The following is a 19,112-nucleotide window of genomic DNA, read 5'->3' as shown; positions in this document are numbered from 1 at the left end:
GAATGTGACTTTTCAGCACAAAATAAAATTTGGACCTTCTTCGAGTTGTAAAGAAAAGCTACCAATGATGTTCAGGGAAACTAATGTTTCACACAGGTGCTCTGGTTTTGCAATGCTGTCAAAACCAATAGGAAGTTGCATGAATGAGCAGAGTTCTTTGCTTTTCTGTGTATGTACCAGACTGCAGTGGGAGATGTATGGGTGAGGGATAAATTTAGAAACATGATTTCATTTTATTAGAGTAAACATTAGACATACTTTGCAAAGAATGCACACACTACTACCATTGTTGTGAGACACAGAATTTTATTTTCTCTTTATATGATCTATTTTTGGTTACTTGTTTGTTTAAGGAAATCTCTGATAAAAAGGAGCAGAAGATGACAGAAATGGGTGAAAATCTATTAAACATCGGGTGAGTAGTTCTTCAGACAAAATGTTATGCAAGGAATCTATAACTTCTAGGTAATTTTATTGTGTTACAAAGGGAAATAAAAATTAACTGTAGTGGTAGACTGACGGTACATCTTGTGTACTGGCTCGAGGTCAGTATTTCCCATAAAAAAAACTTCTTTGTTTATAGATCTCTCTTTTTGACTAAAAACACCTTTTCTTGGCTTGACAGGAAAGGCTTAGCTGTCAAAGCAAGACTGTGAACTCTTTCCCCACATGGTGGATATTTCACCCCAAGAAAAGAGTGGCAGGACTTCCTATGTGAGGCATTCTGTCAGTGCTGGCTCTTTCCAAGTTCGGAAGCCTGTCAAGACTGCGTTTAGCACCACTAGTGCTAGGGAAAGACAACGCTTAACAGAACTCCTGCCTCTCCTAGAGCACCCATGAGTTTCTGTAATTTGTGTGTGTGTTTAGTTTGGGCTTATGGTGCTGTGGTGGATACTGAACTCGAAATGTGTATCCCTTTGGTATGGGTTTCTATGTATCTATTTAAGAAATAAGCATTACTTTCCATTTTCCCTCTCAAATGGTACTGAATTAGTACCACCTCGAATTTCTAGTTAAAATGATGGCTGCTTTTAACTGCAGAAAGCACACAGAATAGAAGGATCTACTGCCCTGGTCTCAATTATGCTTCCCTTAAAAATATGTATGAATAGCTGTCTCAACAATCTATAAACACTGCTTGCTTGGAGGTTGCTGATATTGAACAAGTTTTGTGTAATATTCATATATCCAGTACATTAGTTGAGGGAGCAAGACGCCTAAGCCGGAAAAAAGACCTGTGGTTGGAAGTTGTCCTGCAAAACCTCAGTTGTTAGTTTGTTTCCTGAAGTCTAGGGCTTCTTGTTTACCCTTCTGAGTATCTGAGGTGAAAAACTCTAAGAGAAGTTGGTTTGGAGACAGTATGTCAAGTCTGATACACTGTATAAACAAAAGGTGATACAATTGTTGCTCAAAGCTATGTTTTCTGCTCTGAAAGTTAAAAAGTATCTTTTTGGCCAATGAAAATCAGCTTAAGTCAAAGCAACAATTTCTGCGTGTATTTAAACTAGGTGAGAACTTGTCCGAAGTCTTCTGTGTATTAACTGCTGTTGTCAGAGTCCTTAGGAAACACCTGCTAGAGCTCATTATGCATCCCGTAGTCCAGCTTGGGTTACAGCAGAGTAGATTGAAAGAGCTGATTAAACTGCCGTCTTTCTGAGTGCTCTCTGATCTTTAAAGTAAATATTAACAGTTTTTCCTGCCTCTTAACAAATTCTCTCCTATTTTTAGGATGAAAAAGGACATGGAAACAAATGAGACTGCAGCACCTCCTTGCCAGACTCCAAATGTCGAGCAATCAGAGCTATTCTACTTCATCATTTTCCTCTGGGTGCTTGTCTACTGCCTTCTAGTCCTTCCACAGCTTTTTAGCTTCAAAGTTTGATCTCTGTGAGGTGTGGAAAAATAAAGGACGGTGGCTTGATTGCTTTATGTATCTACATATGAGTATGTTATTTCAGGTGAAGCACATGCAGAAATATAGGACCTGGTATTTGTATTTACTATCAGGTTCTCCTCAGTTCCTCTACTGTTGTGCTATGACAGTGTCTAAGCACATTTTATATTATGACAATTGTGTAAATATATATAAAAATGACCTGATTTAATAGTTGCAATTTTGTACATTTGTGCCTTGCTTTATAAGATGCTAAATAAAAATGGATAATTATCAGTAGAACTATGAACAATTCAGAGCTCTAGTCTTCAAAAATTATTCTTCTGGCTTCATTTACCCATGAAGTGTCCAGCAGCAGTGGAAGACTTGTTGTTGTCTTGTCCATGAATCTGGCCCTCCTGCAAGAGCAAGCCTTGAAATGCTCTTTTTCCATGGAGTTCTTTGAGAGAGATGGAGGTAGAGCACAGTTGGAGTTGAAACATTCTCACTGCAGGAATTAACTATAATTCTAGTGGCACACCAGTGGAGCAGCAAAGTCAGGTGGAGGGTTATTTGTGGAGGGAAGATTGTTTGGGTTTTTTTTAGGGTTTAAATTCATTTTTACCCTGAACCTGTTAGGTTTAAATTGCAGGAACAAACTGGCTGTGGAGCAGTGCTAACTGCTTCTTAGGAGGGATCATGTGAGAAATGTTAATCCAGACATTTCTGTAGAGAATACCTGAAGAAATACACTTTGTATGTTACTGATGGTGTCCATCTTTGAATAAGATCAGGAACAGATAGGTGTTGTTTGTTTGTTCTTAATACTGTACGTCACTGCTGGTGAGACGGCATCTGATTCCTTTTTTTCTGATGCTTTTACTTACCAGATCATGTGAAGATTTCTCTCTTTTAAAGGTAGGTCATCTAATTTCCTAAGGCTACTGTTGAAGCACTAGTGCATTGTTATGAAAGGGTTATAAATATCCTTTAAGTGTATAAATCAGTGACAAATGTAAAACTCAGTATAGATAAATGCTGACAGCCTTTATTTACGCTCTAATATAACTGGATGGACTTCCGTGCACAGACATAGTTAAGCCACTTCTGCCTCTTAATCTTTAGCCACATCAGTGATCACTTTAGGGTATTTGATTTAGGTTTTTAGCCAGAGGAAGGGTACCAGTGCACTACAGGGTGAAAGAGAAGTCTTCAAATTCAATTCAATTGCAATAATTTCTTAGTCGTCAACAGAGATTATCTGGAGTTCTATTACAGTCTTTCTGGAGGATTTTACCACTATCAGAGTTTAGTCAAGGAGAATCAGTTCCCTTTTGTCTTCTCCCTCCTAAGAAAATGAAGTGGAATGAGAAGATCTTCGGATGTCCCATCTAAACCACTGACATCCATAAAGAATGGAAAAGTGGGAGTGGGCTAGCAATTTCATTACAAAATATTTACTTCCAAGAAGGAAAAAAAAAAATGTTTTCCTTTTTAATTCCCTCTCGCTAATGTTCAGTGGCTCAGGCAGCAAAATGAGCACTTTAAATCTCAGACAGCATGCAGCAATCGTCTTGATCATTTCATCCAGTCTTTAAGCTGATGTATACTTTCCAGCCTGGCCTGTGAAAAGATTGCTGCTTCTTTCTAAAGCTGATGAAAATAATACTAAATAAATCCATGATACTTGGTATTTGGCTGCTTTCCGTATTAGGGTTTACCTGTTTTTGTTTGTTTGTTTGTTTGTTTTCTGCTGTAACAGAAGCAGTTTACCTTATTGAGCCATTTTGTGGGTACAAATGACTGGAATGATACAGAGTTACGAATAATACTGCTGTGATCAGCTGATTGTGGAAACACTGAACTCTCAAGGAGTTGTGCCGTTATCTAGAACTTCCAAAAAAAAAAAAAAAAAAATCTGCCTGAGCAGCAGCAGCTTCCCCCACTTAAAATGTCATGTAATCCTGCGCCATTCTTCCACTGTGAGAAATCCAATCCCTTACTGCAAGTGCCCTCCCTGTTCTGAAAATGTTGCTCCTTGTTGGACTTTGTGTCCCATTCTTAGCTTACAGTCTAAAAGCCTGACTGCAAAGCATTCACTGTAGCAAAGGATTTTCTAATGTGCCGGCTAGAAGACTGTCTTGAGGCATCTGAGATTTTAAAGGCTGGTGGGCCATCCTTTGTCTAGCCAGCAGATTTGTGCATTGTCTGAATAAGGAGGTTTTTCCTGAAAAAAGGCCTGGGTTTTTGAAAAGTGCTAAGCTTGAAGTGATCTCATTTGATACTTTGATTTAGTAGCGGAATTCAGATTTATACGGGTACTGATCTGATAAGATCATTTATAAAATCAGTTCTTGTTGAGCAAGTGTATGCATAGTAAGGTATTGTCAAGTGTAAGTGTTGGGAAGTGCTTGAAGATTACTGGATAAAAGGGTGTTTGGTGTTCAGAGAAGCATCATTACAGGCTGCAAAACAACAGTAACAGGATGCTTCAGTGTTGTTCCTGCTGTGTAACTTAACTGCAAAGTGTTTCATTGCAATTTTATAGAAAGTGCGAGAAATGGTATAGTATTAAAGACAAAACCCTGCTAAACATTTCTGGGGCAGATGTGTTACAGCTGAAGAAATGAGTTAAGCAGTCACGTAATCTACAAATGAATGCAGCCTTTGCCAGGTTGTAGGAAACGATCAGGGCAAGTACAGATTGCAGTTAAAAAAAAAAAAAAAAAAAAAAAAAAAAAAGACAATCACTTTTTCAATGCCGTGAATATTTTTGATGGATTGAGCTCTAAAATGTATTTTAATTGAGTTTCTAGATTGTAATGAATGTGTCTACAGAATTTTATGCAAAGCTCCAGAGTTCAGCTGTTTTAAAAAGATTTTTTTTATATAGCGGTGATTATTTTATCTATATATTTAATAGAACTGTAAAGCCATTTTAAGAATACCTGTAAAACTATGTGTGTGATATGATTATTTATTAATTATGACTTAAAAGAATGAACATTGAGCTATGCATCAGTTGAATCGTCCATTTGGAAAATGGAAACTGCAAACAGAGGAATAGCTCTTACGGAACAGTAGACTTGAAAAACATGGGAAATGATTTGAACACAACTGTGTGATTCTTAAAGCTGCATAGCTGCATATCATTGTGTGATGTTAACTTTCAGCTAAATTTGCAAATTATACTGAGTGATTAAGCTACTTTCTTCCATTAAAACTTCCTGAGGCTGAAATTTCAACATGTTAATATTTGGTGTTTAACTCACTTATTTCCTTTACATCTTCTGATGATGGTCACTATGACTTCTTTATCAAAGTAGTGAGCCACTGAATTTACTGGGGCCCAGGGTTTTTTGTTATTATTTTTTTTTCAGAGTTTTCTGTACCAATCCTCACACAGTCAGAGCTTTTAGAAGAGGGATTTGGCCAGGGTATGTGCTCTCATATTCAACTATCTAAGAAGACAATTAGTGCATTATCACTTACCGTAGCTTCAAGTACTTGGGAGTCCCTTCTCACCAAGCACAAACATGAATGCATCCAGTGATGTATTCAGTTCCTCGACTTCTGTGAAAGTCAGTGTGATGCATCTGTGTGCTAAGCACACACTGCAGGATCTGGCCCTGAGGGGACTTAACTTCCATCACATAAGCCAGAAGTAGCCAAAGCCCATGCATTGCCTTAGGACTAGAACCCCTCTAATCCAAGGTACACAAACAATGCCACAGACTTCAGTTAACCCCTTTATATGCATCAGTTTGTTGCATAAATTATGTAGGACCAATCCCCTATTCTTTCTAGGAAGTTACCATCTGCTACCGGTTTTGATTAAGAAGACAGCGGCAGGGAACAAATGGCTGGAACGCAGCAGTAAGGCCGCAGGTTGGAATGTGCCTGTGAAAGTTCCCAAACCTCCACAGCCAAGAGCTCTGACCTGACAAAAGGCCACCTCCTGATTCCACTAGGCTAATAGATGGTGAACCTGAAAGAAGGAAAAAAAAGTCCCTACGTGTTTGTTTTTCCATGTTGTGCAGTTTTTGTCAAGTAAATAACATCAAATTCTTCCCCTCTGCATACTACTGATGATGCTAATTTACAGATGCCTGACTGATGAATGCTCATATTCCAGTTTTGTACATAAATGGGGCACGCACAAGTGCAAGTTGCTACTCCACACCCCACCATGGTGGAGCTATTCATGCCAGAGGATGGGATTTATATGCACATTTAAAGGATATCGGAAAAGACATATTCTGAATAGGAAAGCTTGCTTACTCTGCCTGTCTCTTGACACACTACTCTATAGCTCACAAAAGGTAAAAAATTAACCTCTTATTCTCAAGTGCCGTGTCTATTTAAAGGTTATCTTAACTGACATTGTAGACTATCAAAGCATTTCTTTCTTCCTCTGAATATGAGACATGGAAAGCTCACTTCCACCTCAGTGACACTTCTGATGACTCTTTTTCAGACAGCTGCTACTGCTGATAATGGAAAATGAGAATGGTGTTATTTTCTCACCACGAGGGGAATGTCTAAGTTTATGTCTCTGGAACATAAAATTGGCCCCTGGGTGATTAATACTGTTCTTTCCTCATGAAAAGGTTAGAAGGGGCAATAAAAATAATTAATTCGACCTCAGTGAGAAATAGTAAAAAATAACATTCCAAGAAAGGCTGTGTTCAAGTCAGGTAATATTTTACTGCCAAAGTAGTTTCATTACTTTCATTGGGCCTTCCTGGAATCTCTTTGATTTGTGGAATATATTTGCTCTGTGCCCAAGGAACCATTCATACAGTGCAGCTCTGATCCACAGCTGTCACTAGACTATAACAGATAATCACCAGTGTTTACTTAGAAATGACTGGTCTAATTTAAATCAATTAACTTTCAAATTATGTGCTGTTGATTTTGTAGAGAAACAATGATCTTCTTTTTCTTTTTAATTTAATGCTGAATAACTTACACATCAAATACATCTTTTTGCTATAATCAAAAGAATTCAACCTGTGCTTTTGTATTGAACAAAACATGTCTTAGTTTGCCATACCTCTTCACACTATTTTATTCTTCTGTGTAAGAAGCTGAAAAAAAACTGTTTTAGCCTGATCAATTTTACCATTCTTATTAAAGTTCTTCAATTTAGGACAATCTATACAGTTCTAGTTTGCTAAAGAGTTAATTAGAGACTTTTATGCTGAAGAAAACTTTTATAAGTAAGGGATGTCATATTTAAAATACATGTTACCCTGTGGCAAGTGGTAAGGAATGAAGGTTATTTAAATGAGAACAAATGCTAAGAGGACTTGATTGGTATCAGAAGACATATTGAAGGAGATGCGGTTCGGTGTACTTTAAAATACATTTCTTCTAAATGCTTTTGATCAGTGGTATGTATTGAACATTTGCATTTGTTGCTCAAAGCTAATTTTTGTGAGAAAGAAATGTATTCTTGTGTATAGTTGGTACAATAGCAAAGAAAATGCTTTTAGAAACTGTTACTCTGTAATAAGATTAGTATTTACTAGTGAATAGTTCCACTTTATTTTATAAAATCTCCAGTTTTGAAATAAATGGACAGGCTTCCTGTACACAAACTGTTACCTGTGAGTTTGTCCTTTTATGCTCTATATATTGTCAAACATCCAATGTCAGGAGAGATTACCATTTTGTTCTTATTTTGCATGTTAGTGCCCAGAAACTGCACTCAGTTTTTAGTAGAGAAGATCTCAGCAAACAGAGCAAACTGAGAAAGAGAAACAGAGAAGGATGCTAAACTTTTATTCCAGTCAACAAACAGAATGAACTTAAAATTTTTGTGGTGATTTTTTATTATTTAAATTCTTAAAACATGGAAATTGGTATTATAAAGGTAAGCTTTCAAAAACAATTGTGCTGAATTATATATTATTCTTAATATTCAATTTAACTCGCCTGTTTCTATGTAAGAATCTAAGTGTTAGATCTGTGGATTAGTAACTTACTAGGTGCGGTACTGTTTCATATTTACTATGCTCTTCCCCCTACACCTGAATTCCCTTTACAGTGTATGAGAAAAGGAGAATAATCGAAGTACAATAGAGATGCAATACAGTTGAGAATCAGACCGGTGATCTGCCTCCTGAAAGATATAGCTAAACTGGACAAAGATCGTGAAACTATATGGGGAACAGAGTAGAAGTGCTTGTTCTCTAACTAAACTTAAAGGCTGATGAGTATCATGTTTTAAGAATGGTAAATGTTCCTCTATTCCTTGCTACAAAATCAAATCACCTCACACACTTTCAGTGTGTTTCACACAACACTTGCTGCTGCAGGTACTTCTCTATTGGATCATCCTCCCCCATACCTAATGCTTGTAAACAGTAAGAGAATATTCATAATGGTATTGAGAACTTAGGAGGAGCATAAATTTTTACAAGAGTATGGATTCCAAAATTTAGTTCAAACTCAAACATGGCAAGAGTAGGAATTGTTGGATTTTATTTCTTTTGCACTACAGTGAGATATAAATCATCTTGATAGCAACTACAAAAATAGTCTTCCTTATCCTTGCTGTGTAAACACAGTTTTTGTAGCTTAAACAAGATGCAAATGATGCAGCATAGGAAACATACCCATCTGGATTTTGACAGCAATACAGACAAGCACGGCTGTCATTTCAGATAAGGAACCAGTCTGCATATCGTGGTTTTGTAGCAGCCCAATCACACTAAGGGCAACCTGTGGACACAAGGTGTATATTCTGGTTGCGCTCTCTGCAGCGCTTTCTTTACCTGACTAGTAGATCAAAGCTAGCAGAGGCATGAGTACCTTCATACTGCTGGGTAGACATAACAAAATCTTAGACTTGAGCTGTGATTTCTCTTAAAACAACAATAACGTGTAGCCAGGTAATATATGACAATAATCTTTTATTGAATTGCTGTTTGTATTGATATTACAAGGATTATTTCCACTAGAGTTCATTACAATATTTTATGAAATGCTTTCTGGTGAATAAGTCTGTTCCGTGGTAAGACAATACCACTGGCAGTTCTCCATGCTCCCCAAACCCTACACTTTGCCTTGGAGTGTAATGTAACGTATGATCAAAGCAAAATATATAGCTCCCTCTGCTGTAAATACTTTGAATTGATTATTTTTTTGATTACTTTTATGGCTGATCTGTACCCTGGGGAACTGATTTATCATTTTGCTGATATGTATTTTCTGCATGTTAGCAAGAATCATCAGAAATGTAGTAGCTAAGTATGTTTATATATTGCAAAGTAGTATTTCTTGATTCTCAGGCAAAAGAGCATAAAAATATATATTTCAAGGATATTAGGAACCTTTGTTAATTATGATATGATAGACCTTTTGTACAGCAACTGCTTGTGAAATGCAGAAATTACATGACTTGCTTGAAGTAACTTCAAGTCAGTGATAAATGGGTGGAGAAAAGACACTACAGCAGTTAAAAATATTTAAATTTCACTTGTTCTAGGGGAAGGATCCTTAGAGTTACGAAATCTGAAAGCACCATGAGATTTTTTTTTTTTTAACCAGTATCCTAGGGGGGAAACCAAAAGTTTGTGCAACCTGACACCTTTAAATCTCAGCTCCAGTTTTAAGAATGGACTCTGCCAAATAGAGGTTCTTTCCTTCCTCCAGCTTCCTCCTTCATAGCCATACCTGCAGCTTTTTCCTCATAATATGTTGCAGATGTTGTTATTAGCATTGTGGCTGCAAGTGTTTGTAACTTCTTTTTTCTGCAGTGATTCACAACTACAAACAGAAAAAACTGGTAGCTAGACTGGGAGCTGTTTGAGAGGAAACTCTCAATTTAAATTTTCTCAAGTGAGGTGAAGAATAGACACATCCGTTCCAGAAACTTGCTTACAATACACTGGCCCATATTTTCTCAGTAAGTGCCAGCTTGTTTCAAAGTGCTTTATTGAAATAGTGTGATGCAAAGTCAAAACAGCATTGTGGCAGGTATCGGCAGCAGGGAACAACAGAGGTCACCATTGACTCACAGGAAGGAATCTCTTCAGAATCCATTTTGGAACCCGATGAGATATGAAGAGCCAGAAGCACAAAGCCTGGTTTCTGCTAGCTTAATTCCAAAGTTCTGTAGCATGAACAAAGACAATTACTTGTCTTTGACTTTTTAAAAATTACGTTGTCCCTCCATTCTAACCCAAACACATTTTTTCACTATTATCTAGCAGGAATAGCTAGAAACAAAATCCAGTATCATTTATTGATATGATTTTTTAAAAAGGGGGGGATAAATATCTTTTTGTTGTTGTTGCTGTAGTCTTACTGCAATTATCCTATAATGCCTCAGTATTTCCAGCACTAAAGATATTGTGATAGCTATGATTTGGTGCATTATAATTTTTTTTCTGTTCTGGATTTTAATTAGTTGGGTTATTCTATTCCTTTCATCCGATGTCCTGTTCACGTTGCTTTTTATAGTTGTGTGTTGTTTGGTTTTTTTTCTTACCAAACATTGAATGCCAAGCACTTTGAAATATGTGGAATTTTTTAGAGCTTTGTAACACATTGATGACTTCCTTTTACTTTACTTTTTTTTTTTGTATGAAATTTGTGAAATTAACATAGAGTTTAATTTTTGATTTGGGCTTCAAGATCTGAAGATTAGCTGTTATAATGCAAGCAAATGACAAGAAATATCCATAGCTTACAAAGGAGAGGCTAGAGGTGATGAAACAATACAGTATAGTACAAGTTTTATCCCAACTGTGCTTTTAAATCAAAAACTCCTGTCAGCTAGCAGGCTCAAGGAGGAAGTAGCTGTGGAGAAAGACACCCTTTTCTTTATATGAAAATAACTTCCAGAATTTGCCTGGCATTAATGTGTTTTGTTTTTTATGTTTTAAGTATTCTGCTTGCCTTCTCTTTGAACCTACTTGAATTGGATAAAATTCATTATTTAATCATGGCCTGCAGATGATTAAGGAGGGTTTCTTTCTGCTTTATTTTATGTTAGAAAAGATCAAGAATGCCAATTTCCTTCAGTACTTCAGTTAAATAGGAAAGATAGACCCATATGTTCTGACAGCTCCCACTGGATAAGACTGAACAGCTGCTCCTCTTCCTAAGGTTTTGTCATGGGATATAATTATTCTTCCAACCATAAAAAAAAAAAAAAAAAACAAACAAACAAACAGAAGGGTGTCCCTTCAATGCTATAAAAATACCTAATACTGTAATATTTAATAACACGGTCACTGCAAAAGAGATGTGCTCTAAATAGCAACTGAGGTTCGAGCTAAGTAAAGAAAACACTTGAGCTGATAACATCCTAGACCTCTACATCACTTTTAATCTGAAATCATTTTGCTCAGGTTTAAATGAACCTTAGGGTGCTCTGGTTACCCTTATTTCTTCATACAGTTTTTGTAGGCACAAACTTGTGGTAAGGAAGGCAGAGTGCAGATGGAATGAAGAAAGCTGGATCTCCAGTGGCAGATCTGCAGCTGCATATGCATCACATTCAGCACAACTTAAAAGGGCAGCAGCTGGCAAGAAGTGGCTTTATATTGCTTTTACAGTTTTCTTCTTTATTAGGCAACAAGGATGATCTCCAGTTGCTTTGTGAGTAACTGTGATCCTAGGATGGTCCTAGCTTGCCTACCTGGACTAGCAAAGTTGTGACTAGCCCCATACCTGCATGCTTGAAATGTCTTGCAGTGTTTTGCAGCAGGGCAAACAGAATCAGCAAAACACAGCATGCAACTAAATGCATCCACTGTGGAAAGGAGAAGCCAGGAGAAGACAGAATGGAGCCAGGCACATATATTTACATTATTTAAGGATTTCTTTCCATAAGAATGACCACATGGCCCATGTGTGGATATATCTTTACAGTGTTGGTACGGTGATTTGTATGGGCAGTACACACATTTGATCACTCTCTAGCACCACAGATTAAGCTTGTTTTGAGCTTTAAGTGTGTCTATCCCACCACTGTTGTAAAGTATGGTAAAATATACATCTTGTTCTTGCGCAAAGAGTGAGTAAACTATGGAAAATTAAGAGCTTTTGGATATATGTGAGTGAAGGATGGGGGCAAAGTTAAGCAGAAAAACTAAACTTTGCATTTAGCAGTCAAAATGAGACCAAAAAACTGTTGCCCCAGCAGTAAGACTGCTTGATTCCATCTTTTAGCACACTTCTTTTTAACACACACAGGAGAAAAAAAAAAAAACATCACCAACAAGCACCAAAATTTCTCTTGTTGGTCAACAGTTTCATTTGTTCATTGTGTAAATGAAACTCCTAGAAGAAGACACCAAGGAAAAAAGGACAAGCTGTTAAATCCATGGAGACTGATAGGACAATCAGTTAACAGCTGATGTGGACACTGATGAACACTGACCAACTCAGCAAAAGGTGAGCACAATGTATTGAAGAACAGGTAGGGCCTTGTGAATTGGGCCAGATGCAGCTTTTCGTGGTTGCTTCCAGGCACAGCTTTTCAAGACTGAAGCTGCAATTCTGTGCTCCAACACTGCTGTAATTGTTGACTGGACATCTCTAGTTCCATCAAACCGCCACTTATGTGTGGAAGAAACCAGATGCAAATAGGGTGTGATTATTGCATTTCAGCTCCCTGATTATCCATCCCAGCTGACATTAGAGGGACTTTGAAACTCAAAATACAAATCTACAAGAGTTATCCTTTTCCTTATTTGCCCTGGGCATCTCCCTGGTTCAGGCTGCATCTATGGATCTAAGTCATGCAGTAATCAAGCCTGGAGATTTGATTATTAGCTTCATCTCTGTGAGGAGGGTTCAGTCTTCTCACCAGTCACGAAGAGAATGGTGCTGGCAGATGATGCCATGGAAGGTGGGAACTAGGGGCTTTAAACTACCTGGATTTGAAATTAAAATAAACTGTCAGGAGGCTTCTAATGTACTCGTTCTGCTCAACTGATTCACTTCAATGCTATGCCCTACCTTGGTGACCAGATCCTTGTGCTTACAATCAGACATTATCCTACGTTATGTGCTATTCAACAGCTGTGTGGCACCGCAGCCCAGCTTAGGCAAACTCAAGGCTTTTTACTGTTTTGCAGTTTCCCCCCATTTTTTCCAAGGACTTTTAGATATTGATGTCAATTGTATCAGAGAGATAAAGGCTGGAAAACAGTAGCATGTGACGTACAAGGGAAACTGTGGTCCTGTGTTTATGCACAACCCATTTGCCTCTCTTAGATGCTTTGTCTGAAGGGTTTTGACGGTGGAAAAGTTACATCAGCTGGAAAGTTACATCCAAGAAATTTCTGGGCACTTTTTAAAAATTTAGTTGTATCTAGTAATGTCACTGAAGTGAGGGCTGACAAGAAACTCACTGAGACCAACAACTCAGCTCGTCAACACTGCCTCAAACAATCGCAAAAGGATGCTGCTGAAGGACCACCACCACCTCTGGTAGACCTTCCAGCCTCCCCATTCTGGCCCAACACCACTTTTCGGCTCTGGGTGTCAGCTCCTTGGCAGAGAAGCAGCATTTTGCTCTTGGCAGAATGAACACTACGACCATCTTTATGAACTAGTGGGATTTCCCTACACAAAAACACGGGAGATCAAGCACCACCATGCTCTGACTCTAACCAGTCACCAAGCACTCTCGTTTGCCTCCAAACAGATCCTCATTCTTCCTGGATGATACTACTGTCTCCCCAGGGCCACTCCTGACTCAGCGGGAAAGGCAGCGCCCCGCAGGCGGCCTCACCATCTCCACACCCTGCAGCGCTCACCCGCCTTCCTACAGCCCTACCAAGATGGCGGTGGCCGCCCTGCCCTCAGCGCTGCCGCCCGAGCGCGTGCGCGAGGAAGGAGCAGAGGAGCCCTGGAAGCCGCGAGCTCCGCCGTGCTGTGGTGGGGGTGGTGCACACACGTGAGCTCCTGGACCACCCGGCAGATCCCTAGCAGCTGCCGTATCGCTTTGCCGCATTGGCTGAGTTCTGAACCTTTCACCTTTTATCTAGGTCTCGCCGCCAATCACTTGGCTCCTTTCATGTTGCGGGAACGCGGCGCGTGAGCTGCGCAGGGTGAAATTCTTGGAGAGGGCTTGCGTCGGAAGTGCTGGGCGGCCTCCGTTGGTACGGGTGGGAGGTGCTCTGTTTGCGTAGGGCCGGCAGCGCAGGGGAAAAGGGGGGGAGGAGGAGGAGGAGGCCGTCACAGGCCCAGGTGAATGGAGGAACCTGACAGTTGGGGGGAGCGAGGCGGCGGCAGCGGGGAAATGGCGGTAGCGGCGGCAGCACAATGAGACGCGGCCTGTAGTGGGGTGCAACGCCGGGCCAGGTCCGTCCGAGCAGGTAGGAGATGGCGGCCGGGCGCGCCTGCCACCCGCCCCGGGAACTGCGTGGCGGAGCCCGCTCACCGCGCCGCCGCGGTGGGTGGGATGGTGGCGGCTACTCCCTCCCCGCCTCTCGCCGCCGCGTCCCGGTGAGCTGTGCTCCGCCTCTGTCCTAGCAGCCGTCCCTGTCCCTACGGGGCCTCGTCCGTCTCGGAGCCCCGCCATCGGCCTCGGCAGCTCCCGGCGGCGCGCGGGGCGTGAGGGCCGCGCTCTGGCTCCGCTCGGCTTTGTCTGCTTGGGTCCCGCGGGGAAGGCCCGGTGTGAGGCCGCGAGGCTCGGATCCCCCGTGCCCCGTCCCGGTGGGCTCAGAGAGAGGAGCGGAGCGTGGCTGAGAGCCCATCGCTAAAGGCGGGCTAGGAAACTCTCAGCTCTTCACTGTGCTCCCTCTCCGACCTCTTCCAGTTTAAATGAGTGAAGAAAGCGTAGTAGCAGAGTGATCGAGACACGCCTGGTGCTGTGTGAAAGAACAAAAGGTTAAAAGGCACGTTAGTGCCGTGAGATGTTAGGTAAAATAATAATAAAAACATAGACTGGGATATTGACATCTAGGAGAAAAAAAGCTTGTTTTGTTTTTGCTCATTATCATTCACCGGAAATGATTACTTCCAAAAATAGTTTCCTTCTGACTTCAAATGGAGGGGGTTTGGCACTTCTGATGATATGTTATGAGTGTTCTTAACTTAATGTTGAGATGCTGAACCCCATGTTATGCAGCAGGCTACAGTGGTGGAAGCTGTGGTTTTGAAGGTGATGACAATTTTTAAAGAACCAAGACCAAACAGGAAAATCAAAAGAACTAACTGCAGGCACTCAGTTTACATTTTGGTGTATTCTGGCTTATACTTATTCTTTATGCTTTTTTTTTTAAATAAAGTACTTTTGATGCTGTGTTGAAGAGCATACTGCATGTATAGCTTTGGAAAATTGTGCTTTTTTTTTTTTTTTAACAACTTGCTATAGAGACAAACTGGAATTTACTCCTTATATGCCATAACTATTCTCCTAAGTCATCTTCCAAAGAGGGACTTTCCCATTGTCTGTGTCTACAAGACTGGTAGTTACAAAGATTACAGTACAAGGTTTGGAGATACTATTAGAAACTTTCAACTGGAAGGTGCTAGTAGGTGTATAGTCAGAGGATTGTTACTTTTTAATTTATTAATCTGTAGGATTTAAATAAATATGCTTGTTCAGAAGTGCTGAACTCTAAATTAGATACGAAAGCATCTTAGTGATATGGTCCTGTGAAAGTGGCAGCTCAGTACTCAGCAGTCAAAAAGTGAAAAAACGTTAGAACTTCCACATAAGTGGAAATAAAATGGCATCAGTATGCTAGTGTATAGATAGATCCTTGCTGGGCCAACATATGTAATACTAAATGCAGTTTGGATATTTATGCAGTCTCTCTCTCCTACCTCAAAAAGATGGTATTAGACTAAGAACAAAGACAGACAGTTGATAAGGACTACTTACACAGGGGAGGAGTTGCAAGAGGAAGGCTAAGAGACTGAAGTCTAAGTCATGAGCAAAGTAGATAGAAAGCAGTAGCTTTTTTCACCCATTTGTGAAAGGCTCCTGTAGTTTACAAATTTTTTAAAAAAAGATACAGCTATATACCATGTGTAACTACAATTCCTGGTGCAGCAGTATCTTAGGAATGCTGAAGTATCCCAGACTCAGTAAACATCAAGATGACTGGTCAGTGGGAGGTATTGCTGCCTGCCTTGCTGTTACACTCCTTCATACTTGTCCTCCATTGGATACTGGTAGTGAGAAGCCAACAAGCTGGGAAGGAGAGAGTTTGTCTCACGTAAGATTATATAAATATTTTTTATAAAAGTTACAATGTTCTAGTATGGTGTACACAAAACATATGACATGTCCCATTTCAAACATCTATAACATTCCTTGTCCTTGACACAAAGATGCTTTAGCACACCTTTTTATAGAGTTTGAGCATCACTACTTGATCTATGTTCTTTTTCACTGTGAATGGACCAAATGCGCATTGATCTGTAACTAAACACAGGTTACTGGCAAAAAAAAAAAAAAAAAAAAGAGTGAAAAAGTCTCTCCTTTTTAGAAGACTGAGGAGATGCTTAGTAAAATGGATGTGGTATGCTTGGAGTTGATATACTCCTTGTATAAACTTGAACTCTTACTCTCATTTACAGTCTACAGAAGATTTTGGAAAGGATTAGAGATGCTTTAGGGATAGTAAGCATTATAGTAAGTGCTAGGACTACAGACAAGTTTTATTTTGGGGCATGATCTAGTCACACTAACCCATTCTTCAGTTATAATGGGTTATGCTGTGATTCCATAATTCTCAGTGAGAAAATCTAGCTTTTCTCTGGTGTAGTTGGTACAAACTGTGGATACTGAGCTTGGTAGATACAGTTGGCAGAGCAGAGAGGTGGTTACAATGTTCCCTTTCCTCGAGTTGTAATGGCTAGCTGGATAAGCACTGACTGGCTGTGTCCTGCCACCCTCATGTGCTCAGTACTCATTTCTTCATATTGATAGTGCAAAAACTTGGTTTATTTTTTTCCCCAGGAAGTAGCTTTATTTAAAAAGAAAGTAGAAGTATAATTTTAGAGCAGTAACCTCTGCATAATTATGTGAAATGTGTTGTTAGAACATTCCACCCTGAAGGCTAAGAATGTTTAAAGAAAAAACTGTGCTTTCTCCACTCCATCAAGATTTTTCTTCAATCTTTAGCCTTCCCTGACTTCCACATGGTTTGTGATAAACCAGAAGAGACCTAATATATAGTAATAACTAAAGGTTCACTTTTTAGCTGGAGTTACTGCTGTCTTTGGTTGAAATTTGAAGGTTTGGTTGTTCAAACTGCATTAATTGTTTGAGGGAATGGGCAGTTGCAGGGTTGTCATTAAGGAGCCCTTCTAAAAGATTTAATCTACAGGACAAAGCAGTGCCTACTAAATTAAAGTATGCTTTGATATTCTCAACGCTTGGTCTTGGTAGTTGTTACTTGCTTTACCTACTGATGTTAAGTGTTTGAATGTTGAGCAGCTGGTTTCAAACTCCTTTATTTCTGCTTTTTATTGATTAAGGAAAATTTTCCTGATACGTTTTTACTTTCAAATTCCCGCAACTTCTGGACTTGAGAAGCAGAGAACCAAAACTAGTATCAGTGAATTTACGTGCAAGGTTGCACATCATTTGTGCAGAAATGGTGAAATGTCCCTCTTTGATGGGAAAAGAAAGAAGGGCAATGGTCCAACTTCTTGCATCTTAAAGCCAGGAACTTTTGTACCTCTTCTCATGGCTTTTATGTGAGTGTGTACACAGTTGTGAATTTGCTGGGTTTTTTTTTTGTTTGCTTGTTTGTTTTTTAGTGTGGCACTGGTGGATCCCTTCTGACCAAGAAAATAGAACCGTTTTTTTTTCTCTTAGTACTTGCTAATACATAAGTCTTGTAGGAAAACGTGTTCTGCCATGCTTTTCTTTTTCCTCCTCTGTATGCCCGTGGCTTAATGCTTACACTGCTGCCATGTGATATGCAATAAGCAGTTTCTGCTCATGCTTTCTATCTTCTATTAATCTCCATAAACAGTCAATTCCCTAATAGGTTCACCAAGTGTGTGTGTGTGTGTGTGTTTGAGATGCGGTGGGATAGCTGCTGTGAACAGGGTGGCAGGTTGAGACTGTTTGAGCTGGCATTGGTGTTTTTTTTAACTCTTTCATTTTTATGCAAAAAAACCTACAACAAAAACATACAAAATTCCCAAGCCCCACAATCCTTACTGTTAATTGTTAAAACCTGGTTCCTAGGGCCTGTCTCTTCTTTTAGAGTCTGATTCCTGTTAGAATGTCAACCCATATAGAGCTTCCTCAGCAGAGATTCCAAAAAGCAGCTGAGTAGCAGTAAATGTTCAGTTCTCTTGGAAATGCAAGAATTTAGGTTTATTGTTTTAAAAAAAAAACAAACACCAGTTTCTTCCTTGTGACAACTAGTTTGAAGGACTGTGCACTTGCTGATAACACAAGCATCTTTTCCATTGAGAGCAAGCGTAGTTTGCTCTCTCAAGTAATTTGCTTAACACTATGGCAACTTTGCAATTCATGTTTCTCCCTTCTTTGCATCAGTCTTGGTTAGTCTGTGATTTACATCAAGGTCCTTGCAGCTTTCTTGCAACTGTTGGTATGTCTTTGCATGTTTTCTTGCTCCAGAGGAAATGAGGAAAGTGAAGTTACTTTGTAGTTAATGTTTAAAAACATGTAGAGTTGATCTCTGGAGGTCTAGGTTCAGAAAGGGCTTCTCTGAGTTCTTTCAAGTATCTCTTTTCACCCCCTACTTTCAACTGCTGAAATCAGGGGCAGTTACTAAGTGTTTGTATAGATAGATACATCTAAGCTGACTTCCTAATTGTGGCTTTATGGAACATTCATTGATCTCAGGCACTAATATTGTTATCATTAAAGATGGCCAAGTGTGATCAATCTCAAGTGAGACTTCTGCTTCCTCACTTAAGTTTAGTATTTCCAAGCAGGCAAATCTGTCTGCCTTGCCAACTTCATGCTCAACAGCTAGTAGGTTTTCCTTTTCAGTAGAGGACATAAAGTAAGGGAAAGTGTATACAATATTACAACATGTTGACCTTTTTTTTTTTTTATCCATGACCTTTTAACGTCTTTCTGCTGAAGTTAAATGCCTATGCTGCTAATCTATGTGAAGGACTTCAGAAACTGAACTACTATTGAAGGTGGATAATGGGCACAAAAAGGTACGCTGCTTTGAAAACAAAACTTGATTTGAAGCCCTGTTTCTGGCACATGTTCTATGAGTCCCTGGAAGATGTGTGTATTTATTTAACTTATTAATTATTC

At 39.5% G+C, this 19,112-nt stretch overlaps 2 protein-coding genes across 12 annotated transcripts in view; both read left to right on the top strand.

The window, feature by feature from the left end:
• Window positions 1-7,480, top strand: part of CLMN (calmin) — a 73,200-nt gene extending 65,720 nt beyond the window's left edge. For all 7 annotated transcript variants that reach the window (XM_021403614.1, XM_021403612.1, XM_021403611.1 and 4 more), the window contains 2 exons: window positions 354-415; window positions 1,729-7,480. In XM_021403614.1, coding sequence (XP_021259289.1) covers window positions 354-415; window positions 1,729-1,882 — 216 coding nt within the window. In that variant the 3' untranslated portion in view covers window positions 1,883-7,480. The remainder of the gene's footprint in view (window positions 1-353; window positions 416-1,728) is intronic.
• Window positions 13,769-19,112, top strand: part of DICER1 (dicer 1, ribonuclease III) — a 65,455-nt gene continuing 60,111 nt past the window's right edge. For 2 of the 5 annotated variants that reach the window (XM_021403607.1, XM_021403608.1), the window contains exon 1: window positions 14,008-14,217. The gene's annotated coding sequence lies outside the window, so the exon portion shown is untranslated. The other 3 variants (XM_021403605.1, XM_021403606.1, XM_021403609.1) reach the window with 3 other exon arrangements.

This window comes from Numida meleagris, chromosome 6 (assembly GCF_002078875.1).
Source record: "Numida meleagris isolate 19003 breed g44 Domestic line chromosome 6, NumMel1.0, whole genome shotgun sequence".
Taxonomy (NCBI): Eukaryota; Metazoa; Chordata; class Aves; order Galliformes; family Numididae; genus Numida; species Numida meleagris.
Note: the sequence above shows the minus strand (reverse complement) of the source record. Positions and strands in the feature narration are given on the sequence as shown.